The sequence below is a fragment of the Melozone crissalis genome, unplaced genomic scaffold, assembly GCF_028551555.1.
Source record: "Melozone crissalis strain CALT ecotype California unplaced genomic scaffold, PUWL_Pcris_2 ptg000045l_1, whole genome shotgun sequence".
NCBI classification, from domain to species: Eukaryota; Metazoa; Chordata; class Aves; order Passeriformes; family Passerellidae; genus Melozone; species Melozone crissalis.
In genome coordinates this window covers 25,854,688-25,881,827 of record NW_026535823.1, presented here as the reverse complement: position 1 = coordinate 25,881,827, position 27,140 = coordinate 25,854,688, and the positions used below count along the sequence as shown (strand labels likewise).

The window sequence follows — 27,140 nt, the reverse complement described above, 5'->3', positions numbered from 1 at the left end:
ATCTCCTGACAGGCACCAGCCCAAAGACTTTCTGAACCAGACTTCCAGGGTCAGACCTCTCATCCTTAGTGCTAATTTGTGAACTTGAATCATAAACTACATAATGACTGCAAGACCTAAAGCAACCACAAATCTGCAGTCTGATTCTGGTCTGACAAAGCAGCAGAAAAGATCCTGGATGTTGAGGAGTGATGTTCTACCTCAGTTCTGTTATAGTGCTTCATCTTGGTGGTGCAAATGGAATTCCATAAATTTAATATTTCTGCTTGAATGTTCTAGATACCTACCATTGAGCTGCTATATACAAATACTATAATTTTCATGTTTTTATAGTAGCATAAAGATGAAAATTGAATGAAAATGGCTAAGTGAATTTCTTGCCTTGCCGTGAAGGTTTAGAATTCGATCTGACTCTCTCTCTGTAAGTAGAAAATGTTTTCTGTGCGAGCCTGCTTTATCTGCAGCAGCACAATAAGCAACCAGGAGTGGAAATTGCTGTTTCCTGGGTGAGAGCTGAGGGAGTGTTGCCAGTGGGGTTAAGTGACTGGCTTGACATGCCAAAGCTTTAGAGGGGAAGGAACATGGGTTGAGGGCCAAGCAGCACAAGTGATGCTCAGAATGAGAGGTCTGAGCTTCTTGCTTGCAGCTCATTGAGTTTCTTTTCAGTATGAAATTTGCTCCGTGTTTAGCACTACTGTGGTTGCTGGGGAGCCAGGAAAGATGTTGAAGTTTGTGCTGATTGTTCTGAATAGCATCTCAGATCTCCACAGCTTTGCTCTGGGGAATTCTCCTCTGAGCAGGGGCAGGATGGCAGTGGGTGAGCAGCAGGACACTGGGGTGTAACACACAGTGACAGATTGTTTAGGTCTCTCATAAATCAAGGCAAGTATTATCCATGATGATGATAGTGGTAGACTTCAAAGGGAAGACAAAATGTTCATTTAAATCTTCAAGATACTCTCCAGAACAGAAAATGGAAAAGGAACCATTCCAGACATCTCTACTTTCCCTTCTTTCAAAAAAACCTGTTTCCTCAAAGATTTTTGTTTCTAAGACTCACTGCTATGGTCTTCAGAAGGGTAAAAGTGGTACCACAACACATTTCTCTGCATTTCCACAAGTCTCAAAGCTGTGGCTAAATGGAGTGTGCCTTTCTGTCATTTTGCTTAAGCACTGTTGGCATCTACTAAGCAAAGCTATACACTTCTAATCTTCTTAATTTTGATTGATCTTTTCAATCCTGAAGTAGAAAATAGGATGTATTTCTAATGTAACATTTAAATTAAAAAATGAAATGGTGTTTTGTGGTTGTTTAGTGGGTTAACCTTGGTTAGCAGCCAGATGCCCATCCCTCTTATCCAGGACAGGGGGAGAAAATAAAAAGGAAAGGCTCATGGGTCAAGAGGAAGACAAGGATATAATTTACCTATTGCCATTGGGGCAAAGGAGACTTGACTTGTGGGGATTTTAATTCATTGCCAATTAAAATAGACTTGCATAGTGAAAGTTATTGATCATAATAATGATTCTGGTAAGTGTTATGAAGCATAAATAACAACAGTTTTATAATTGAAAACAAAGCCAAAGCCACAAAACACCCCAAAGCAATCCTCTGTCCAAGAGATTCCTGACCAGTGCTGTTCCAGACCCAAAGCAGCCATGGTGCTGAGCATCACCTCTGTGCTGTGCCACAGCCCCTTTAATGCAATGCTGGTTTTCCAAGAGGGGAGGAAAACTCATCTGCTCTTGCTAAAGTGATCCCAACACTTCTCCTTTTGTTCCTTAAAATTGGTTTGGTGATTTATCTCCTTCCTCCCACACTACTTAACGCAGATGATGTGGGATGGTCGTTGACTCCTGGCTGATGTGGTTGTGCTCCTTTTTGCTGCCTCCCACTTTTCTTCTGCTGAGAGAATTGACCCCACCAGCTGCAGGGTTTGGCAGAGACTTTCTTTCTTGTATTTCTTTGCCTCTGGGGTTCAAAAACATCAGGGAATGGTGAAGCTGGTGTAAGAGAGAACAAATGGATGGCTGAGTTATAGGGAGAGCAGCTGCAGGACTTTGAGATGCTGAGGAAATGAAAGAAGAAACCTGCTGCAATTGTCTCCTGAGAACAGCAAAAAATGTATTGATTATTCCCATGGTTCTGTAAGGTGTGATTTGCCCTGGGGAAAATGGAGCACTTCTAAGAATTTGGGAAATGAAAAAAAAAATTAACTAAGGTATGGTTTTGAGGACTCACACATCTTTGAAAATAAAAGTCCGACTTTGGATATGTGTGCAATAAATCTACCTAATTAAAAGAGGAAGAAAAAAAAAACCGAAACAAAAAAACAACAACTTGGATTTAGTTTCCAGTCTGTAAGCTTTTTACTTCAAAACAAAGATTTAAACTGTCTCCAGCAATTGGAGCCTGCTGTGTTTAGCATTACCCCTGCTGTGTGTGTTCAGGTTGAGATAAGCCATCTAACTGAGGTCCTGACCTCTTAGAGTCTTTAAAATTCCCAGAACCCATTTTGCAAGAGCATAATTTTCATTTGCTGTTTATTAAGTGCAGTCACAGCACAAACAAAGGAAGGATCCTGGTTGACCCACGTAGTTTATGGCTGAAGCAGGTGGCCAAAGTGGTGTGGCTTCAAAACTGAGGGATTAACACATGTTAAAGTCAGCATAGTTGGGATCTGTCTTCCACCTATCTGCAATTTGAAGGGGAAATGGCACATTTTCATGCCCTCACTGGAGAAAGTTCCTGGATTTAATCTTGATCTCTTTTCTATAGTTTTTTTTAAACTTTTCTTTCAGACAGAGCAGATGCAGTCACAAACACTTAACAGATTTTAAAAAAATCACCCCTAAATCCTTCAGAGCAAAGCCTAATAAATATAATTTGTAGCACTTTGCCATAGCCTGGCACTGTTAAGGCATGGACCAAGCGCAATGCAGGGTGCAATTGGCTTTACCTTGACTGGAGCCCCAGTGCTGTTCCTGTGGCCCAGGGGGACATTTATCACGAGTGAGAGCACAATTACAGTGCAGTTAAACTCTCTGCACTAAATCTTGGGCTTTAAAAAGAGACCTAAATTTGTTGTTGCAGGTTTGGCTGCATGTCATTATTCTTGCAGCCCTTGTGCAGTCTGGGAAGGAGACCTGGTGACTCTGCCTCTTTGGTCAAGGATTGTGCTTGTTTATAATGTGTGACCAATTCTGATGAAAGGATGTGTTTTAAAAATTAACAGTTGTTTGCTTTTACATCTGGGGCACAGTTTAATAATCTTAATTTCTCTTTTTTTGTCCCCTCTCTGTCCCCTTTCTGCTGCAGCAAACCTGTGTCCAGGGGCTGAACAGAAGGTGGTGTTCATCACAGCACGGGTCCATCCTGGGGAAACTCCCTCTTCCTTCGTCTGCCAAGGTGAGTGTGTGCCCCAGGGTGGCAGATCTGATGGGATCTGATCTGCTGCTGGTGCATGAGCTTGGTGGGGAGAGCTTTGGCTCTGAAAGGGGAAAGCGACACATTTTTCCACGGTGGAAATCAGCATATCAGGACATCAGCAGAATCTCTCATCTAATACACAGCTGCTCATCTTCCTTGAGGCTGTAGGAATAGCTTGGCTCCAAGTCCTGTGAAGGTTTGCTGAACTTGGTCAGAATTGGACAGATTTGGGCTCTGAAGCTGTTTGGGAAGAACGAGACAGTCACACTCGTATGCAATATATTTGTGTAAAGGTCCTTTTCTTATGGCTTTTTCAGCCCATTTTGCTGGGGTTTATTATGTTAACTGCTTATATTTTTTCTTGCTGTGTACCATCCCCAGCTTCTTTTCCATCACAAAGCAGTGACCCTAGCTCTCCAGTTGAATTCTAAGAGGCCTCTCTTTGTCTGAAGCTGCTGCTCTGAGGAACACAGCTCCCAGTGGCTGACAGCTGTTTCCTGCAAAAAGCATTCCTGCTAAAAATAGAAAGCAAATTGCCCAGCTTGTATTTATAAAGAGTTGTAAATCTCTTGGCTCGTGGGTACAAATAAATAAATAACCCCGGCACGCCTTCATATAACTTCATTGTACAGGCCTGAAATATTGTACTTATGCATGTGACCGTGTGCAGCAGTGAAGTGTTGATGGTGTAAATCAAAGCAGCTCCCCTGGAGCCAGGGCAATTTGGTAATTCACTGCAGCAGCTTGGACCTGGCCCTGCTGAGCCCATGAGCTGCATCAATCAAGCATATGCAGAGTTTATTATTATGTTGTCTGCTCGTGGTGCCACAGGCTCCATTGCCATGGGCCCTGCTGGTGCCCAAAGACCTCGGTGGGGAGGGTCTGGCACTCGTTCATGGTCTTCTCTGTGTGCTCCAAATCCTGGCAAGGGGCTGTGTTTGGCATCATTGAGGGAAAAGGTGCTGAGCAGCTGCCCCCTCTGCTGCCCCAGGACACTCTCCTTGCTGGCCTGGAGCAGCAAAGGTAAAGCCCTTCCTCTAATAAAACAATGCTTCAGACTGAGAGCGGGGAAACTCAGCGAGTTCCCCATCCCCTGCCGTGCCACAGTCAATGCAGGGCATTACAGTACACATGATGTTTGTTAATGAATATGGATTTTTAATTGGCTGCTTTGATTCTGTTTGTGGCTGCTGGCATAGCCCTGTGAAATGAAAGCTGAGGCATGCTGCTGAGGTGGTGCTTTGTAAATGATGTTATTTTATTTTGATAATGGAGAGTTTATTCAAAAGGGAAATAATCAGAAAAAAAAAAAAAGGATGTGTAAAAGCGTGTGGCATGCTTAGCCTGATGAAACAGCTAGATAGAAGTCATGCTCTGATTGTCTCATGGAAACTTTGTGCTTTGCAAGAAAAAAAGCCAAAAACAAACAAAGAAAACACAAACAAATTAAAAAAAAAAAAAAGAAAAAGCAGGAAATACAAGAAAAATAACAAGGCGGTATCAATACATGAGTTTTGGAGAAGCACGTGAGGAACTTGCTGTGGCTGAATTTTAGCTCCTGATTGACTCCTGGACCCAGAGGCTCTGGGCTCCGCACGGAGCCCCTGCCTCATGCAGGCAGAGCTGCCTCCTGTGCAGAATCAGCATCTACACAAGGGGAAATGTCAAACATTTCAAGGCCATTGCAGAGTTGTTTCTAGCACTGCCAAATGTGAAACTGGGTGCTTGCTCCATCTTTGGAAACTTATGTGTGGGAGGATCAAAAGAAGGCATAAAAAAGATTCCTCTGGCAGTCAAGTTGAGGGCACACTTAGGAATTTTATTTCTGGAGTCTCAGGAAGGTTTTTGGCATAGTTAGGTGTTGCAGATTTTATATCCAGATGCCAGCTCAGTGCATATGGAACATGTCAGGACTATTTTTTTTCTTGGTGGAGAGATTTCTTCCTGAATGTTTGATGATGCTCACCACCTGGAGCATTAAGATCTGGAAACTGATCCCAAATATTCCCCAGGAGCATCTCATGGATGGAAGACCAGAACTGTGACTGCCCAAGCTTGGACAATCAGTCCACAGGGGAATAGAGAATGAGCAAAAAGCTTTATATTTTTTGTTTTTCACTTTTTCCCATTGATTTTTGGTTTTAATTAGTTCAGTCACTGTTTTCTTTAATGTCTGAAGATAACATCTGACTCCTTACTCACTTTTCTACCTCTCTTTGAGCTGGCCAGCTCCTTTCCTGCCCTCTTTGGGCTGGTTTTTGCTGAGGGATTTTTAGCTGTATACTCAAAATAGGAGTTTCCTGGGGACTGGCAGAAGCTACCTATTACAGGCATCCCAGCCTAACCCCATTTCTTTGGGTTTTTAGTTTTTTGGGGTTTTGGTTTTGTTGTTTTGTTTTTTGGTTGTTTTTTTGTTTGTTTTTTTTTTTTTGTGGTTTTTTTTGTTTGTTTGTTTGGTTTTGGTTTTGTGGTTTTTGGGGGTTTTTTGTGTGTGTATTTGGTTTTTGGGTTTTTTGGTTTGTTTTTTGTTTGTTTGGGTTTTTTTGGTTTTGACTAGTCAAGGCCCCTGAGAAGCAAGTTTTCTATCTTTAATACATCATGAGATGCAGGCGCCTTTTGATCCCTTGTCCTCCACTTTAACCACATATTATGAATCTAAGCAAGGATTTTGCATTCCTGTGGGATTAAAAAATCTTGTCATCTCTCTGTTCAAAATTGTTTCTCTGTCATTCTTCTTCATATTCTACTATGAAGAATCCACTGAAAACTGAGTTTTGGATCAAATGCCCTTCATTGCTGCAAATGTGCAGGTATTTTAAATTTGGTTAGGCATTTCTGTCACCTTCCAGCTGTGGAGTGCTTGCAGCAGTGGCCAGACCTCCTCAGAACCATCAGGCACCTCATCCAGCAGTCACAAACAAGTGCTGTAATATTTCACACATGCTGCAGCTGCCACAAAACCCTGGAGGGCCTCTTCATAAAAAGATGGATTAAGAACCTTTTGTTTCTGTTTTGGTCTTTGAAGAGTTAGTACTATGGTTCTCCTTTTTAGGAAGTTTTCCTGGTGGTTCTTAACTGCTTGTGGTGGAGCTCAGGGCTGGAAATGGAGACCCAGCCATCAGAGAGGATATTCAGAATATTCACATGAGTACCTTTCAATCCAAAGGTAGGGTGGTATTCTCCTGCTCAGATGGTGATGGTCACCATGAGCATTGATGTTTGCACCACTCCTAGGGATGAATAAGTAGGAGTAGGGTCCAGGATTAAGAGGATTTGTTTTCAATTTGCTATTATAGACCATTTTTTAACCAACTGCTGGAATCACTGCTGCTCCTGGAGGGCGTTTGTAGTGAGCACAAAGAAGTGCAAATTCATCTTACAGCCTGAACTCGTCTCTCCTCGGCTGTTCAGATTTCTGAGGGATTGTTCTGAAGTTGTGGATTTAGATTATTTTCCTTTCTTAGATTTTTTCCTCAGTATTTTCCTTTAAGAAAACGTGGGCTGTTTTCTCTTCCATAGTTTACTGTAAAGGCAAATAAACTAACTCTTAGATGTCAGGTAACAGTGTGCGCTAATAATCTGTGCAAGCCCCTACCCTCAAAACACTGACCATAAGGCAGCTTTCAAAAGGATTGGATTTTCTCCAAGACTTGGCAATAGGGGTATTTTTAGCCCCCAATATTCTCAGTGTCTTATTTTCTTTCTTATATTTGCTAGGTTTTGTATTCTTTGTGGGAGAAAAGCAACTGCCCCTCACTATTCACATCCACAGAAAGTTGTAGGAGACACTCCTACATTTAAGTTTATCCTGTATGCTCTGACTTTTGCCAGCAGTCAGTAATTCCAAGGTTAAACATGTCTAGATGCACCAAGACATTAATTTTACCCACTGATTTAGCATGTTCTATTAGTGGGATGCCAATCGTTGATTTCCCACTGTGGCATCCATCTTGCCATCTAAATGCAGAAATGAAAATTTGTACCCCAAGCCTCTAATAGGGATTTCCAGGCTGGGATGCCAGAATGGGAGCCCAGTGCAATGCAGGAGGGAGAGGAATCCCACAGCTGGGTTTGAAGTTGCTGAGCATCTCAGGGTCAGTATAATTTAACCTGGAGCTGACCTTGAATCTTATGGGCTGAAAAGGGAACAGCCATTAAAGAGAAAATATAAGAAAAACAGACACCTGTGACTCTTTTCCATAAGAAACAGAGAAAAAATTACTTTTCAATCAATCTTTTTTTTTTCTTTATAGCTGCTTAAATGAATGCTCTCCCTTGCTTCACCTTAAATCAGATTATATGAAATGGAAGAACAGATTGCACAGGGCAACATCTCTTGATTTTCTGTTTGCATCCTTTGTCTGTGTTTTTAACCCTCACCCTCTCGCCAGCAGAGGGCAGGGAAAAAAAAATCTGAAAACTTGTACAAATTTTGATTCTGAGTTTGAAGCATGGAATAGCACGGAACAGAGTGCCTGAAAACAAGTCTCTCAGCATCTGTCTCTCCAGTCCTGATGTTGCACTATAACTCACTGGGCTGGTGGGTAATTGAACTTGCTCTCTGTGTCACCAGGATGCTCCAGGTGCTAGGAAGGATTTAACTCCTGGACAGATTCCAAAGTGGCCTCTTAAAACTGTTTTCTAGTTCATTTTGTGGAGGCAGTGCCTTCAAATCCTTTGAATTTGATCCTGCAGGAAACCTGAGGGAGTTGGTAGGAGAGTGAAGTTGTTAAAATACAACAAATGTGACTTGGGTGGGGTTTTTTTGTTGTGTTATGGGGTTTGTTTTGTTTTATTTGTTTGGAATTTGTGTTTTATATTTCTTGTGGGAAGCAGTCATAAGCATGAGAAGGATCCTTGTGAAGCCAGTTTCTTCTGCTTGGAATTTTACCCAAACTCTGTCTTTTCTTATGGAGAAAGAAGAGGAATATCCTGTCAGGGTTAAAAGCTGCTTTTCTGTTTCTTTTATTAAGCATAAATCTTTTGAGCATTAGGACATAAGTGATAGTAACTGAAGGCCAGGACATGTTTTATATAAAAGTGTAAATTCAGCATTTACCTGTGAAAAGAACCTTTCTGAAGGAGCAGAGGTGATGACCCTGCTTAGCTGTCTCCAGGGTATAAATTCCTCCTAAGGGAAATAAACTGAGTTCTGTAGCCATTGGTGTAAGATGCATTTGGGAGCAGCAGCTGCACTGGAGAAGAAAGCAGTGCCCCTAGAAATCCCTGTGGTGGCATTGACTGGGTCCTCAGAAGCTTGAGGACATCATCTGCCAGATTTCCCATCAGACAGAAAGTGCATCTGAATAAATGCATGGCTTGCATCTCACTTGATCTGTTTTATTCTTCTGTCTAGCAAGCCAATTCATCTTCATTTCCAAGCTATGTTTCCTACCAGAGGAGGAAAGAAAATACCATTCCACAGGGAAAACGAATCCTGTAATTGCATGTTTGTTGCATTACTGTCAAGTCTCACTTCTGCCTTCTCTGCCAAATGAAAGAGAATGGAAGCAAACACTTCTGCTGTCCTGGCTACTTCTAGGCTCCAAGTGAATGGAATGCATATGTAAAAAGGCTTAGTGTGCAATTCCTCTTTGGATGTGTTTGTAAGGCATCTCTGGGTGCAGGAGGGGGCTCTGCCATGGCCAGGCAGCCAAGGAATGGGTGCTCTTTGCTTCAGGAATGCCTTTTTGGGAGCCTTTTCCAGTGTTTCTCTTTGTGGGCTGCATTGCTATGACTGAAGAGAACTGAGCAACACAGAAGCTCCACTTTAAGGGTATTTTTTTATACTTTCTTGCCGGCCCACCCTTTAAGGCATAAAGACACAAAGCTTCCATTCCCTTTCAATACTTATCCTATGAAAATCTTTTCTGGCTGCAGTCCATAGGAAAGTGCATCCCCTAGAGCAGAGTGCTACCCTTGATGTGACTGCTCTTGGTCAAAGGAAGAGTAGAATCTTTCCATGAATGAATGGTGTTCTGCATCCAGACAATGGCATGGACGAGTTGTGTCAGGAAAGGATGGCAATGGGAACACTCCCATACCTTCAGGAGGATGGGAACCCTCCTGTGATTTCAGGAGCAGCTCGGCATTTAGGAGCAGTGATGGAATGTAGTGAGCAGGAGCTGCAGTTCATGAGCTCTTCTACAGAAGTTCAGGAAGCCAAATGATGAGAAGCAAACAAAGGCAGCAGAATTCAACTGCCCAACCATAAAACGAGCTGCAGGTCTCTCTTAAGGTTGTTAAATTGCATTCATCCTTCTCACCAAGATTTTTTTCTTCAAGTGCATAGCTCCTAAGCTTTAATACAAAGGGAAACACACTCTCCCTGGCTTCTAAAGCAACATGAAAACCACTCTTGTCTGTCCCTTGTAAATCTCCTGGATGAGATTTTAGTGTGAAGTATCCCAGGAGAGAGAGGTTGTTCTGAGAATACTAAAGCATCCATACTGGAGTAAGGGAAATAAAAGCTCCTTTTCAAGTTGTGTTGTTGCAAATAGACTGTTAGAGGGATTCCTAACACCCAGTGTGGCACTAGCTGTCACAAGGTACCACAGGCTTTGAATCAATTCACTGTGGTGTCAGGCAGGTGTGAGAGGTTATACACCCAGGTTCCTGAGCTGGAGGAAGTTTATGAAGAGTTTAAATTCCTCAGGTGGTGGAGTCATGTGATTTGCACCTTTACAAGGTGTTTTCTGGAACTCCTGCACAGAGAGAAGGTGAGATGCTGGCAGGGTGTGGAGGTGGACAATGCATGAGCTGCGTGTTGCTGTTTGCAACTGCAGAGGAATCCCAGAATTTTGGAAACCTGAGCTGTCCCTGAGAGAAGAGCTGTGGCTGAGACATCTCTCCCCACCAGCAGCAGAGGCTGCTGTTCCAGCTCTTCTGTCCAATCTGCAGCAGCAGGAACAGAAAGCTGGTCTGCTCAGGCAGGCTCACCCCTGTGTGCTCATCCTTCTGCTCCCAGTAACTCCTCAGCCCTGGGACAGCAAGATCAGCTGTGCCTGTGCAGCTCAGAAATGTCAAAAGTGGCTTTGTTTGATTTGGTTTGCCCTTTGCCCAGAGCTTTGACTGGCTCTGCTTAACTAATCCTCTTTGGGATAATCACACAGCTAAAGGAGCCCTTGGTCTTCAAGGGGGAGCATTGAGAAAGGCTTTCACTGTAGAACAACAGGCAAATTTATTTTGTCTCCATGTGAGATTGCCCAATTAATCTCCTGAACATCCTGGTTTTGCAATGTTTCTTGACTGCTTGTACTTTTGGATAACATGGGCTTAAAGATCATTTCCTCCCAGCCCTACCATCCTCCCTCCAGGGCAAAGCACATCATATTTGTACACACTGGGGCACTTTGCTGATGTCTGAGGATAGGAAAAAGAGAAAATGCTGGTTACCTGGGCTTCATGATTACTTGTTTTTCCTTAATATGGTCTGGTTATCCCACTAAAAATTGCAGTCTGAGTGGATTCAGAAGGTGTTTATCCATGTCTGCCCAGTTATCAGGGTCCTTTTCTGTGCTTATTGCTCTGCATGGCCATGGGCAGCAAGTCCTGCACTTTTAGGGAGCAGTATTACCTCCAGAAACCAGATCTTTGGGGCAGGAAATAAATATGCAAAACTCAGGACAAAGATGTAAAAACTACAGGAGGTTCAGGGTTGTCTTTAGACCTCAATTTCATGACGCTGTTAATGGCAAAGCAAGGGCTCTGATAAGTGACCATCAATGCCATTAAGGAATCCAGGCTGAGATGAGCCCTTTCAGTCAGTGCAGCAGTGTGTGAGAGCTGTGCTGATCAAACTGCAGGTCAGCATTCACAGTTAGGAATCTCTTCTAGTTTTTATAATTTAAGCCCTTTCCATTCTCCTTCCGCAGTGCCCCAGCTCTTCCTCACAACTGATATTCCTCTTGCTGGTCTATTGTTTCCAGCTTTGTCTTCTGACCCTTTGTTCTTTGCCTGCCCTGGCTGGGTTCAGCTGAATTGATTTTTTTCGGGTTGTTTTCATTTTGTTTTCAGTCCTTTTGTCTCGAGGTGCCCTGCACTTACCTTCCTGCTCCTCCTGCTTTGCTCTCAGGAGCCAGCACTGATGAGTGACTGAGACTTGGCCGCTGCAAACTTTCCTTTGACACCAGGGCACTGGGATTAAACTTTCCCTCTGCCCCTGCACAGATTGCTCACAAGCTCCTCGGGTGCCTCCTGCATTGTGCACATGTTTATGAGAGCCATGGCTTCTCCAGCTTACAGAGAAAAGGGTGCACAGCTTGTCTGGAGGGCAAGGAGAAGGCACTTGGGATGAAAGCAGACAACAGCCCTGTAGAGATTGGCTTTGGCTTTGCTCTTTCAGTGCAGGCTGAGGCTTCTCTGCACTCTGGGCATGGAAGGAAAGGGTAATGGGGCACATTCATTGCCAGCTCTGCTTAATTTCACCTAAGAATAAATGTAGGCATGAATTGCTTTGCTGGGACCCTAATGCAGGGACAAACTTCTATTAAACACTTTGTAGACAGGAAGGGTAAATTTAGGGGGGTTTTGAGCAACGGCAAAGGGCTCTGTAAAATGTCACTCTGGCCAGGAAGGTTGGTTCCCTAGTGACTGGTGTCACCCCTAAGTGGCAATTTCCAGATGTGCCCCATAGTGTTAGTTCAAGGGTCAAATTACTTATTACATGTTCCACAAATGGTGACACACTCCTGGTGTCTGTGCTCTGACTTGGAGGTTATGGCTTTAGTCTTTGCTGCTGCTAAATGTAAAACATAATTGGAGATGGAGGAAAAATAATTAATTTGTGGGTTTTTTTCCTAATGCCACAGGTTTTCAAGGAGTGCTTTATTATAAATTTCATACTTTAAAATTTTTCATATTTTCCCTTTCTCTTTTTTTTTTTTTTTTTTGTTTCTCTATATTTTTGTCACTTTATCACTGATGGAAAAAAATGTGGTGGGGAAGGGAAAGAACAAAGAAAGCCAAAGATCTGTGGTCAGTTAAAAGAAGAGGAAAGGAGAAGTCTGCAGGTCTCCTTATGTGATATTTTGTTGGAAATTATAAAAGTTTACTTCAAAATTTTCAGCCAGTGGCACAGTGTGTAGGCAAAATATTAAAAAGATGGATGTGCTTTATATTATTGGCAAGCAGAAGCCAAATCTTTGAGTGACTACAGAACAAGTGTGACAGAAAATGACAACAGGGCAAGTTCTGGCTCAGCATGGCCTCCACCTACACAAAAGGAGCATCACTGAGCATTTTCAATTTTTGTAGTGATTAAAGTTTGACTGCTGTGGTGATTTTAGTACAACACTGATCAGCTTCACGTCCTGTACCCTTAGAAACCCTTGTGCTTGGTGTCATAGCAGCAAAGGGAGAACAGGAGGGTCCCTGATTCCAGGTACAGGATAAGCCATTCAGCCTCAGTGAGCTTCACCTGCCCTCCATCATGACCTGATGATCTGTCAGAGAGTCAAGAGCAGAACTGGAAAATGCTGTGACCCAGGTGCCATCTTCCAAAGGCTGGGTGTGTTGCTCATTCCTGGGGAGAAGCAGGGAACAGAGCTGGAAACCTGTTGGAACAGCACCCCTAATTCCCTGCAGGAATTCCCTGCCCTGGGGACAGCAGATCACTGGGATCTCAGCTTGCCCAGTGTGTTCTGTGGCTCCTCTCCCTTCTGAAGTCTGGCTCCTTCATGCAGCAAAAGTGGCTGTTTATTAAAATTAAGTTTACCTTTAAGACCTTAAAATTCAATCTGACTGTTCAAGGTAGAAAGTTAGACAGTGCTCGCCCCTGGTCACAGATGAACTCTGATTTTTCTTCCTGGCCCTGCTCCCAGTGGCCAAGGATATGAGGGAAAGAGCACCTTGACATCAGCTGCTGTGGTCACAGTGCTGCCAGATTTCAAACCCATCCTTGCAAAGTGCTTGGGGAGAGCTTCTGTCTGGAGCTTGCTGGCACTTGAGATTTCATTTGCATCTGAGGCAGACTGTGAATGTAGAGTGCATTAGAACATTTCCACAGCAATTCTTATTCTGGAATGAGAGCATCTTATGCCTTCTCAGTTTAATATACTTCAAAGTTGATTTTGCAATAAGACTGTCTCCAAACAGAATTCTTCAGGAAATAGGGGGTTTTTTTTAGCTGCTTCTTCCTAAAACAGCACCAACAAACCCCCTCAATCCTTGGAGGCCTCCTGAAAGTTATATCCTTCTGACTTTTCTCCCTCATACTCCTCAGATGGAAACATTTATTTTATACCCTCATTGAGAATTTCACTTCTTCACAAGGAGAGATGCTTGTGGTGGTCCTGCTCATGTGAGGAAATGTTGCTGATTATTCCCTTTCCAGTGCTAATTACCATCACCTTTAGGATCTGCAATGCATCTTCATTTTCACAGCAAAATTTGCTCTGGAGTGGAGGAAGGGGCTTATGCCATCCTCTGTTGCTTAACAGCCCAGAGCACACCTGCACTGACAGGGAGTGACCCTAATTTATTTCTGTGGAGCTTTTCCTTGTCTGGATGTCATGCAGTGTAAATAAAAGAACAGATCCATCTCCAGCAATGAGGGGCAGAGCAGAGCTTTTGCAATTTCTTTCTTCATGTAGAGACATGGTCATTACTTTTTTTATTCTTCTATAAGAGAAAAAAATAAACCACGGGGAAAAAAGCTTTTTCCTGCTGGAACCCAATGCAAGCAGCTATCCAACAAGTCCCCTCCAGTACCACTGAAAGCAACTTGCAGATCCACAACTTTCATCTCTGAGTCAAGGGGGGGAAGTTCAGATGCAGCCAGCATTTTCTTGGCCATCAGATCTTCCCTGAGGATTAGGTTTTTCTTTAATAAATCACTCCTTTTTTTCTTATCCCCAGAAATCGTTCAGGTGTTACATACAAAATACATACAAATAAAGTCCCTGCTTTATTTGCCTGTCAAAACTGAAGCTCCAGACCTTGCTGTGCAAATGGACTTCCATGTTTCAATTCAGTTTTAACTGTCCTTTGGCACTGATTAGAACAGCTCAGCCTCTACTACCCTGATGCCATCTGTCAGGGAGGAGATGGACAGAGATCTGCTTTATTCTGGTTTTGCTAATGTGTTACTTTTGGATGTCTTTGAGGGGCAAACCCAGAGCAAGCAGGAAGCTCCCTCTGGCTCCAGGGGACAGGCAGCCTCCTCTGAGGAAGCTGATGCCACTCTTGCCTTTCTCATGCCCAGAAATAACCACAGGAGAGTGTAAAACAGCTCTCCATTAACAGGATTCTCTCTCTCTCTGATTCTGGTTGTCCATTTTAGAGCTGCTGCCTTGCAGTGCCAGCAGGCTTTGTGCCCTGCTCTGCCACTGGAGCCTTGCAGGTGCCTCTGCCTCCCTGGGAAGGGGAGAAACTGCCTTGTGCCTTTTCAGTCACTCTGAAGGGAAGGACGGGCGAATCCCGTAACAGTGAAGCAGTGTAACCTGCAAACCCAGTAAAGTGGAAATCAATGAAGCAGCCAAAAGGTGCCATTACAGCTGGCTTAGTGCAAGTTCTGTGTATCAGGAGTCACAAAGTGATCTGGTTGTTTGTGCCCACAGGGGAAATGAGGGGAATGGCTGCGCAGGCTCCTGCCAGGCCAGGCTGCCACTGTGTGGATCTGGGGAGTTTCTGGATGTGCCACATATGAATGGCAAAGCCACACCTCCAGCAGAAGTGAAAGCTGGGGTTCAGGCCTGAGGAGGGGACGCCTCAGCTCTTCCTTTAGCTGAGTGGAGTAAAGTTCTGGGCTGAAGCACAAGAAAGAGTTCCTTTCACACATCCCAATTTTCTCCTGAGTCCTGTCCCTGTGTCCTCTGGAGATCCAGAGTGTGACGGTGTTCACAGGGGTCTTATATTGAAGGAAGAGACGGAGATCTGACTCCATGTTTCAGAAGGCTGATTTATTATTTTATGATATATATTACATCAAACTGTACTAAAAGAATAGAAGAAAAGGTTCTCCTCAGAAGGCTAGCTAAGCTAAGAATAGAAAGGGATGAATAACAAAGGTTTGTGGCTTGGACAGAGAGTCTGAGCCAGCTGACTGTGATTGGCCATTAATTACAAACTAACATGAGCCAATCACAGATGCACCTGTTGCATTCCACAGCAGCAGATAATCATTGCTTACATTTTGTTCCTGAGGCCTCTCATCTTCTCAGGAGGAAAAAATCCCAAGGAAAGGATTTTCATGAAAAGATGTCTGCGACACCAGAACATTAGGGCACCACATCATCCATGGGGGCATCAATGTGCTCTTGCTCCTTCCCAGAAATTTGTGTTCCACTTTCATCCCAGCAGTGGTGCCACCAGGAGTCTGTCTGGCTGAGGAGCCCTCTTGTGATGTGGCCAGCAGCAAATGTCTGCAGGTTGTTGTAGATAAAGGCAAATTAAAAGTGGAGATACCCCAAATACTCTCCCAACACCCTAGAGCTGAAGGGACCTTGGTGTGAGTGAGTGATGCTCTGCAGGGCCCCTCTGCTCTGTGTGTGCCTGCCTCCCTCAAACCTGCTGCCTCTGGGTCTTTGCTTGGCTGAGCAATGTGTTTGCAGATGCTGGAAACCATTTTTAGAATGTGTTTAAAAATACATATTTTTCATTCCTTGCCTCGCATTTTTTATGTAATGCCCTTTCCCTTTTTCACTGTGTATTAGATTTTCATATGTAAATGTATTCTCTGTCTGCCTCCAGAGAAATCCACCTTTTGCCTTCTCAGCTTACAGCACATTCTTTGCTTGGGCTGCTCTATCCATCTTCAGGTTTCTGCAGTTCTTGTTGTGACCACAGTTAATTCTGTAAGAGTTCAGTGTGGCTGCTGCTTTGTCCATTGAGCCTGCAGAACAGCACTCTGTGACAGATCCAGGGGTAAAACTGGGTAAAGTTGGGTAAAACTAGGTAAAATTGGGTAAAACTAGTCCAGCCTCTGCTCCCAGTGCCCAGCTTTGTTTAACCAAGCACACTGAAATCCCAAAGGTTCCTGATTCCCAAAGAAAGGCACCTCTGCCAGGTTATGAAAGGTGACTCTGGCCATATAGGAAGTGCTCTGAGTCTGGGGAGACAATTCAACAAAAGGCTTGAAAGGAGAGAGTTCATCCTCTTTTGCTATTCCTTGCAACTTTTAGTGGTTTCCCAAGTAGAAATAAGTCTGCTTAGTCCTCCTTGTGTCCATCAGAGTTTATTTTTATCACTTTTATAGCTCTGCTGGGAATCTTTTCCCCAGTGCAGGCAACTTTGGAGAATTTACACTTGTGGTGCAGTCTTGTTGCCAGCCCTGGGAAGGTTTCTGACCTCCACTTCTGCAGTTATCAAGATGGGGAGGAAAGCATTCATCGGCCAGGCTCTGGGGAGCTCAGCCTGCTCCTGGGTAAAGCAGCAACACTCCAATAATGATGCAGTTTCTCTGTTTCCCCTGCAAGACCCTTACAGCTCTAAGTAGCAAACTGGAGAATGAAGTGATTTTCTGTGATTTATGTTTTTTTTCCCTCCTTGCTGGTGCTGTTGGTGGACAGCTGAAACTCCCCTTCAGGGCCATGGTGAAAAGTTTGGTGTTTTGTGAGTTGATAGGGATAGCAGGAAACAGTGCCTGGGTTAATTCTGCCAGGGTACATCCCTGCTTGACTCTGGCTCATGCATTCTGGATTTTACTCCCCTTATGTTTATTTTTCCCCTCTTTGCAACCAAGGTTTGCCTCTTGTCTTGCACATCAGGATAGATGGAATCTTCTGCATATTTCTGTTCAACTCTAGCTGGATTTACCATTAGTTAATTTTGTAAAAATTGAGGGCCATAATGCAGTGAATATTTTTTGAGCTGACTGGGGGATTCACACTCATGGGAAGGACATACTTTGAATAATAATGACCAAGCACATCATGTTCTTGAGGTAACACCTTGAGAATGATTCTGATAAATCCCAAGTAATTCATTAATGAAACAAGATCATCTGATCCTTGCAGTGCTTCTCCAGGAACCCTTTTGTTTTCCCCAGGAGGAAAAGAGGCATTATCCAGGGGGTATTGGTAGGCTCATTTTGATGCAAAGAGAACTCCAAGCTCCTTACAGCATATTAAGGAAATTAAAGAAAGGAAAGCCAGCCAAGGAAGCCACCCACTCAGTCTGTGCTGTGCACTGAATTTAGGAACCCTTCAGGCAATCCTGAAGCAGGAGCTGTGTGCTCCTGCCAATACCTCCTCTCTTTGTCAGCCTGACAGGTTCTTTCAAGTCACAGCTCTTTGCTGTTGCATCAGTTCTGCTGGAGAGCTGCACAACTGCCCCTGGGCCAGGGGAGATTAGTTTGTGGTTAAGCAAGCACCATCAGCCATCAGGGTAATTAAGGGGCTGAGATATGAGTTCATCTCTGTGCAGGGCAGACAGTCTGCTTCCCTCCGTGCAGGTTTGCACTTGTCACCAGACAAATCCAGCTCTGGCCTCATTCTGCTCTCCTAAATTAGTCTGCTGCTTTGAAGCTTGTGGGCATCCCATTGCTGCAAGGAAGAGGGAAAGGCAGAGACCATGAAATGGTGGGAGGGATTAACCTGGTGCTCCACCTGGGCTGGTGGTGCTGCTGGGGAGAGAATGAGTCCCCTGCACCCAGAGCTGCAGTGGAACGAGGGAAATTGTGCCACCAACACCCACTGCTGCTCTGATCAAGTATCCAAGCACCCAAGCTTCAATCTAGGGTTTTTTTCCTCATTCTATTCTTATTCTAAAGTCTGAAAAGATGCACAATCTCTTTCAATGGCATCCAAATGAGCCCTGAGGCCATAAATTGCTGCATCCAACAAGTAGGAAAGGGTCAAACTGTTTGGTTCCTTGGGGTTTCCAGCTGTTAAAGTGCCAAAGCATCAGAGGAACTCTTAAGGCATGTTAGAAGACAGTTTTATCAGAACAAGACTACATGAATGTATGACCTAATAATTACATGAATTATATGACCTAGGGCATCTTTCGTAACGAGATCATTTGTGTGGTCTTATCATCTACTCAAGTCTGTTTAGTAATGTTATTTTTTCTTTTGGATTTTCAGACAGGATCAGGCTTTGGGTAGTATAAAATATCTAGAGTATTTTAAAGTAGGAACTAGACTTGTCCTCGCAAAATGCTTAATTGTCTTTTATTTGTTGGCTGACAATTTTAACGGGCAAAATTAGATGCCACATTTTACCCTCTCCAGGTAATCCTGTGAGGTTCTGAGAACAGCTATAGTTTGTGGAACACTTTGTGTGCTCCTTTCTGTGAGGGAAGGAAAGGAAAGGAAAGGAAAAGGAAAAGGAAAAGGAAAAGGAAAAGGAAAAGGAAAGGGAAAGGTGAGAGTATTCAGGGCTGCAATTTTGAACTGACCAGCAACACTTGTTGTCTCTGTCACCAAAAGTCTTTCCACTTTGACCTCTACAGAACTGATTTTCAGAAAGTGCTTACCTTTAGGGAAGAGTGGGCTGGGGATGGACTGTGAGTAGCTCAGATCTCACTAGAGACAGCTGAGTAAGAGCAGAAAAGTTTCAGAATTTTACTCAACACCTAGCATTTTGTGGCCACTTGCCATGTTTCCAGCTACAGTCGGCTCCAATGAGCTTTCATGAGTTTGTTTGGAAAATCCATCTGCTGGTTTTGGCCCCAGAGATGCCAGTTTTGCTGCCCTGCAAATCTGGCCATTGCTATCTCAAGTTGAACACACTAAGATAGCAGACTCTGGCAGCAACTTGCCAAAAATCAGCAGTGCTAGAGACTGAGATCTGGCATTCTGGCTCCTGGTCCCACATCCCAGTCACTGGGAATGCCAACTTTAATTATGTTTTGCTGGCAATGCATATCTATATCTTTTCAGCACTGAATTGGGATGTTGTGCTCCAGCCAAGCACCAGCAGCCGCATATCCTTCGAAGCAGATGTGAATCTTTTTCTGAGGAAAGAGTAACAGCTCATAAAAATACATAGGAAATCCCAAACACTCATCACTTAGCAACTTTCTACATTGAACTGATTGTACTTGTAGACTGCTGATTTGTGACTGGCTATTCCAGTCACATCCATTTCTCTGTGTATTCTCCCTGTTTGAAATGCATCTGGAGTGTCAGGGTCTGGAACTCTTTGGTGTTCTGAGGCCTTGTTTGCATGGTCTAAATGTAGAAGTCTCTCAAAGATACTAGGATAGTGCCCATGAAAGGCAGTGGTGTAAATGTGCCTCCTTTATGTGGAATATCCATGATAAATTTAAAGGGTTCCATCCCAGTCAGTCCTGTCCAGTCAGCAGACACATTAAAATGGGAAACAAGGTCTGCCTTGTGGTATCATATGGTCCATTTCCTTACCCAGGAGTCCCAGAATGTTTTACTATGGCACAGTTTTCCCAAATCTTCATTGAAGTTGCAATGTGAATAAATGCCAGATGCCAATTGAGGCTGTGATGGCAGAAGTGTCTCCTGTATCCTTACAGTGGTGTGAGAAGGATTTTTATGCCTATGTGATTCTGGAAAACAGTTGAAATTATTTTCTCTCTCATACTGACAGAATCCAGCTGGGGGGTTCCAGACTGCTGTTCCTGTTGCTACCCATGGATTTCTGTTCCATCAACACCAAATTCAAGATTAATTATTTGTGAAACCCTGGGCTAACTGTAGTAGGGAGGGAGGGAATGGTCAGGAATGATGGGTGTTTTAAATCTTCTTTAAATCAATTACTGTCTGTGCTTACCATGCACATTAAAATTGGAGAAAATCCACAGTGCCTTGCTCTGCCATTTGAAGTATTTGTTGCCAGTCATTCTCAATTCCTTTGCAGCAGCCCCTCCAGCAGAATTGTGGTTTTCTCTGGAGCTGACATTAGCAGTGTTCCACTAGGTTGGCAAAATGCAGTGAGGACTGTGTTCCCTGGGAGACTGGCTGTTTTCCATTTATTTCACTGCTCTGGAAACAGGCCTAGATGTAATGGCCTAACATATCTTAGAACAGGAAAATTACTAATTCAAGTCAGTGAGCATATTTTCATTTTAAAAGAGTAACAAATTAAATAAACTCCCTGCATTTTGCATTTGAGACCTCAGTGTTTCATCTGCTGTAATCTAATTCACCCATTCATTTCCTGCACATTCATTTTATCCCATTATTTGAGATTTCCTTTGCTTTTAATCCTGTGTTTTGAAGAGACCAAGAGTTACAGCAGAGAATAGATGAGAGACTAAACGGTAAATAAAAGAACAAACATGCCATAATATAGCTTGATGTGTTTCTAATCAATCTGCTTATTGCAGCTGGATCCTTAGTTAGGTGGGCCACTTTTCTGTCTCAGGTTGATTAAAACTATTTAAAAATAGGTGAAGTGGGGCTCTGTGCACAGTGCGCAAGTGGTAACTGTTGGTTTGGTTTTTTGGATTTTTTTTACAATAGCTATTATGGTTGCAGGTTTTAAAAAAACTTGAAATAACCATGGGAACTTACAGACTTTTTCTGGGGTGCTTTTAACCAACAAACTCATGCAACAAGATCTTATCACTGAAATACTTACCTGTCTAGCTGGCGACAAATTGCTGTGTGATCAAAAGGTTTGATGCTCCAAGAGAATCAATGAGGCTTTTTCTTTCTGTACCCTTCAGAAATAATGTAACCAGGGATGTCCTTCCTAGAGCTGTCTCACCTGCCTTGGTGGGCTCTGATGTATTTTGCCATGGGCGATTGTTGCTTGGTTGTCTCCCTTGAGACTTTCCTGTCCACAGGAGCCACTGGGGAAAATTGTTCACTTCTCTGCATTTTCAAACACCTGGATTGCTTTTCATCATGTGCCACCCTCAGGCCTGTGCAGGTCCCCTCTGAGCCTTTCCTGGGGGAAGTCTAAATGAAGTCTGAACATCAGCAGAGAAGGCAGGAGAAGAGTCTGACCTGGAAAGTGAGGTCTGAGGGATGCTCACTCGGGTTTTCTGCAAGTTGTAAGGTGCTGCATCCCTCTGAGAGCATCCTGCCCTCCCTTGCCCTGCTCCTGGGTGTGCTGAGGGTGGCCACAGAGGGGCTAAGGGAAAGCAGACACTGCTCTGGATTGAGAAATTCTCAGTAGTTTCTGGAATACAGTCTCAGTTCCAGAAACTACTGAGAGAGAGGCATATGCATGATGCAGATGTACCCCAGTTTGGCCATGTGGAAACTGGTCACATGATTCAGACATCAAATTTCCCTTCCTCTAACACCATAAGCAGGTGCCTGTTTTGGTTTTGCAGTGCTTCTTCACCAGCCTATTAGCTTTTGTAATTTTGATGAGATAAACCTTTGTTTTGCCATGGATTCCAAAGGGACCTTTGGAAAGATAAGGCAACCATTGCAGACATCTTTTTATGAAAATCGTTTCCTTGGGATTTTTTTCCTCCTGAGAAGCTGAGACGCCTCAGGGACAAAATGTAAACATTGATTATCTGCTGCTGTGGAATGCAACAGGCAGGTCTGTGATTGGTCTCATGCTGATTTTTGGAATTAATGGCCAATCACAGTCAGCTGGCTTGGACTCTCTGTCTGAGACACAAACCTTTGTTATTCATTCCTTTCTATTCTATTCTTAGCCAGCCTTCTGAGATGAAACCTTTTCTTCTATTCTTTTAGTATAGTTTTAATGTAATATATATCATAAAGTAATAAATCAGCTTTCTGAAATGCGGAGTCAGATCCTCATCTTTTCCCTCATCCAAAGGCCCCTGTGAACACTGTCACAAGCAACCTGTTAATAAAGCATTCAAAATCTATAGATTCTCTTTGGATTGATGCCAGCATCACCCTTCTTCACCCCTTGCCCTGCCCAAGAACCATGTCTCTAAAAAAGTGTGAAATACTACAAACAAAACACACTGGAATTTTCCAATCTGTTTTTCCACATTAGAAGGAGGAGCAGAACTGGAAGAAGGGGCAGAGTCAGCATCTGTGGTGATCTCGTGCATATGGACCCCTCTGTGATGATCTTTTGCAGGAATAATCTTGGTGACAGCATGATGTGAGATCCTGTCAGTAACCTCACTATGAGTCAGCTCTGCTCGTTTATCACCCTTCACATGCTTTTATTTTGGTTCTTGAGTTGTGCTGAACATTGAAGCACCTCAGAATAAGGCATTTTTGGGCCATTTCTGCCTGTTGGACCTTGCTGGGGCTGCACTGAAGGAGCAGCTGTGTGTTCTCTGGAGCCCATCCTGGCACAGCATTGCTGTGACCTGAGCTGGGCAGGGTTCAGTGGGAGTGTGACACCTTCCCCACCAGGCTGGGGTGGAGAAGAGGGTCCATCTGTCTTCGTCATGTTTTGTATTTTTTTGTTTTGGTTTATGGTTTTTTTCCTGCAGTTCCATGAGACAGGGCAAAGGCTGAACACAGGAGGGCCCTGTTGCTGAAGGAGAAACACTTCTCAGGCAAATGGTGGCACAGGGGTGGCTCGCTGTTGTTTATTCTGTGTATTGCACTTGCTTTTTGGAGGCAAGATATTGTAACTGCTTGGGCATTAGCGTCTGGATTGGTTTGGGTTTTTTTCACTGTCACACTAAAAATCCTCTCCAAAAAGCCCAACCCCATATTTTTGCTTTCTTACTCTCCGCTGAAACATAACTATAGTGTCATTCACATTGGATTCAGTCTCCTTTAACAGTGTATTTCAACAGTTTCATGTAAGCATAAGTATTTGGGACTCCCTTACATTTATTTTCCAGTGAATAAATCCTATGGCTGTTAGAGCCCAATTGTCACATTCTCTTTAACCTGCAGGCTGTGGTGATCTGACTGAAGGGTACCAGCAGCTACCCAGCATTAGGAAATGGGTCTGAAAATATAAATCACTCCTTTCTTGGCATATACTAGATACAGTGCAGGGTATGTTTGCATTAGCAGTTGCCATATTGCATTAGGATCTGTGCTGATTAGATTTTCACTAATAGGACCAGGGCAAATGTATTATATAGCTGCACAATTAAATATATTGTCAGGCTGAGGGTGAAAAGATGGAGTAATGGAAAAAGCAGGAGATAAGGCTGGCTTTTCTTTGGAAGGAGCAAATGTGGAGAGGTCATGTTAGAGCCAGCAGGAAGTTTAAACAGAGTTTAAGGAGGTTGGCTGAGGAAATGTCTTGACAGAACAGTGGAAATGACATGTTATGGAGGAGTGCATGATTAACTTGCTTGAGAAGAACCGGCAGATAATTTGGGCTGGGCAGAAAGATGCCACAGGACCTAACACTGGAGCAGATGAGAGGAGCTGAGCTGCAGAAGGCAGGAGAAATTTGTAAAAGTGCATTCAGCCTTGAGAAAGAATAATGATAAGGAAGTGACTCAGAGTAGAAGGGGCTTGGTCCAGATTTAGTGCAGTTTCAGTGAAACTGGGTTTACCAAAAAATCAGTTTTTTAACAGTCTGACATTTTTAAGTCAGTGTGTCTGTGTCTCTAATGCTAGCAGTTGTGAGTATTGTTTTCCATTGTCTTTGTTTTCAATTCTTTATTCCCTTTTGCTTACAACAATGAAAATCTCCTTGAAGTTGATGTAAAGACTTTGGTGAATTTTTAGTGGACTATGAATAAGCCTCTTCCTGTGTCATGGCTGAATGCTGATTTCTGAGCTGTTCTGGTTCCAGGCAGCATCTATAATTGCACATAGCTATTTGAAATATAAAGATTTTAATTGCTTTCCAGAAAGCTTGGGAGGAAAATAATCCATATTGTTTTGCTTCTTCTAATTGGAGAACTTTTCCACACTGTAATGTGCCTCGGTAGGCCCATTCCATCACATTCTCTATCTCATTTTGAAGTCTCTTGAAGAGTTAATACTTCATTATTTGGCTGTTTTCCTTGATCTCCAGCCACAGAGGTTTGTGTATTTAAATAATGCTTGTCTTATTTTCCATAGCTGATGTGGCTGGTTCAGATTGGATTATTTCCTTTGACCCAAACTGGGGCTACAGTTCGAAGATCCAACCAATCTGTGGGCAGCCCTTTTTTTTTCTTTAATAGCAGACTAATTGGCAGACCAATTAATCTGCTCATCTGTGAAAGGAAAATTTATGGCAATAAGTAGTTCTATTTCCAGAAGTCATTCTCTAAAGCAACATTACAGTGGCCTTGTTTACTTCATGCCCTGCAACACGATCCAGTGCTTCAACAGTACCACAGGTCAATTAGTGGACAATTTAAGCAATTATTAGCCACTAACAAGGGTGACTGGCATCATTACCCTTCCTGTTTACCAGCAAACTGTTATTTTAATACAAAGATCAACAAATAAATTAGGGCATCTGTTGTATTGCCATGTCTGCCTTGAAGTAAATGATATTAAATGGGCTTTGGTTGCTGCCAAATTCTGAACCCTGGCCTAATGAGATACACTGATATGTCTCTTGCTGATTACAGGAGCTGTAAAATTTAGTTTGTATTGATTTATTAGCAGAAGGACCAAGTTCTCGGCAATGGTATTTTTTGTTTAATACTCTGATATCTGTCTTTTTATTTTAAAAATTATTGATCTGGACTATTTCAGGCAGCCCAGAACTATTGGGTTCCTCTGAAGGACAAAGCTATTTCCTAGTTGTATTGATTATTTTGATACTTACTATAATTTTAGGGTGAGGTTTGTATATGTAAATGTATGCTTTTGTCTCATGCCTTTCTCATGCTCCTTAGAACTGCCTCTACTTCCAGGTTAGAATTCTGAGAGATATTTTTAACTCTTCCTGGGTATTTGTACAATGGGATAAGGCTTCTTCAGGTTTAACTGACCATCTGCTAAGTAAGAAAATCAAGTAAATCTCCTTTTGATGGGTAGCTTGGCTGCAGCAGCCTCAGCAGATGGGGATGCCTGGGGAGATGCTGGGTCACGTTTGACACCAAGCTCTGGGTGCCCAGGATCCTTTAGTTGGGTGCAGCAGTGAATCAGGCACAGCAGACCCTCACCCTCTGCATGTTTATGTGCAGCCTTCCACACCACTGCAGGCTCTTTCTTGGGAACAGGAATTGCCTGCTGAAGCTGAGAACTGCAGCTTCCAGTGGCCAAGATGCTCCTGCCAAACTCTGAGCAAAGCAGCATCAGTAACAGGGGGGGAATTGTTGGAACCCAGGACATTCCCCTGACTGCCCTGGAGGGCTTGAGACCCTGGCAGGGGGCTCAGAGACCCTGGCACGGATTCAAAAACACCAAAAACACCTGTGCCTTCGATTTTAACCCATGGAAGCCATTAACAACTTTGTGCAAAGAGTTACAAGCCACAGGGGTTTGAATAGAATGATAGTGAATTTATCAAAGGGTGAAAAAGTAGAATTTTGGGGTTTTAGAATAGGGGTTTGAGAGGCAAGATGGAGGAACCTGGGGGTGTCTTGTCTTTCTCCTTCTTGGCCTCCATCTTCTGCTGGGATGGTGGCACTTCTGGATTGGTTTAGAGTAGAGACAAACTGCTCTAACATAGGTGATAGGTATTGGAAAATTATTGTAAATAAAGTGGTTTTTAGTATAAAAACATAACACCATCCTGAGGGTGGCCAGTGTGCCATGAACTGACCTGCTGGACAGACCTTGGCAGGTTGGAGAAAGAATGTTATAGATAACAAAAATAAAGAACCTTGGAAAGCAGAACTGACACATCTCTGCTTCTTCTTCGGTCTGGGGGCTGGGAAAAAAGAGACTTTCTAACACCTTGGAGTCATCTCAACACCAGAGACCTCATCAGGAAACGAGCAGAACCTGGACAAGCCCCTCCACGGCACCATGACAGCCACAGCAAAAGAGAGTTTGGGCTCTTGTGTCACCTCGTGAAAGAAAAGCAATGATCCACAATGCACATGATGCGATATTTGTGCTGGTATTATTTCCACTTGAAGGGTGTTATCTAACCTCAGATAAAGCTTGTTCTGGACACACTGATTTCTGAATAGTTAACTCCTCCAAGTGTTTTAGAAAACACAAACTGATGAGTTTGGGTCTAGTTGAGTCAAGTAGCAAGCTCTTTAAAACTAAAACTAACTAAAACCAGCACAGGGTCTTGGGAAACCAAGGGCTAAGTGAGGGGTTGTTTCCCTTTAAGTGATTTTGAGCCCTCCAGGTGTGAGTACTGTGGATTGTGTTTCAGGCACTACCAGGAAACAGTCAGAGCAGCAGTTTAACATAGCTAAGCTTTTTGTGTTTGCATACAGTTAGGAAATCTGGTTATTCAGGATCCAACTGTGTCCCCGTCGTTCCTCCGTGTTCTTGCTGTTGGATAATGAACAAAAGTCACAACAGCAGCCAAAAAGCAGATCGATGTTCAGTTTCCTTCATCGAGAGGAGGTAATTGCAGAAACATTTCCTGAGAAATATAATTATGGATATGCTAATTTGCCTCAGAAATTCAAGTTTAGTTTCTTCTCGAGTGGAAGACCTGGTTACAGAAAGTTCCTCTCTCCTCTTCAGGATTAGTCACTGAAACATGGAAAAATTGATGATATTTAGAGTCAACTATGCCTTGATCAGCTCAGACATTTCAGAAGCCTCATTTTTCTCCATATGCCTCAGAAAATTCGAATTCATTCCAACAGCAGCCTAGGTTCAGACTTTCTGGTATTGAAATACAATGTGGGCCTTAAGAAATTAGCAAAATGAAGGAGTCATGCAGAATGTGAGATTTTGGTCTCATCTTTAATGCATGTTCCAGCCAAGCTGTAAACAAGTGCGTTTAACCTGGCATGAACATGGGGTTTAGGGGCTTTTTTTAACACTTTGATTGAATCACAAAACATCAGGTCT

General features: G+C 43.2%; 1 protein-coding gene across 3 annotated transcripts in view; it reads left to right on the top strand.

Moving 5' to 3' along the window:
- Positions 1–27,140, top strand: part of LOC128943327 (BEN domain-containing protein 5-like) — an 877,269-nt gene that overhangs the window by 669,338 nt on the left and 180,791 nt on the right. For all 3 annotated transcript variants that reach the window (XM_054286227.1, XM_054286226.1, XM_054286225.1), the window contains one exon: positions 3,320–3,409. In XM_054286227.1, the coding sequence (XP_054142202.1) occupies positions 3,320–3,409 (90 nt within the window). The remainder of the gene's footprint in view (positions 1–3,319; positions 3,410–27,140) is intronic.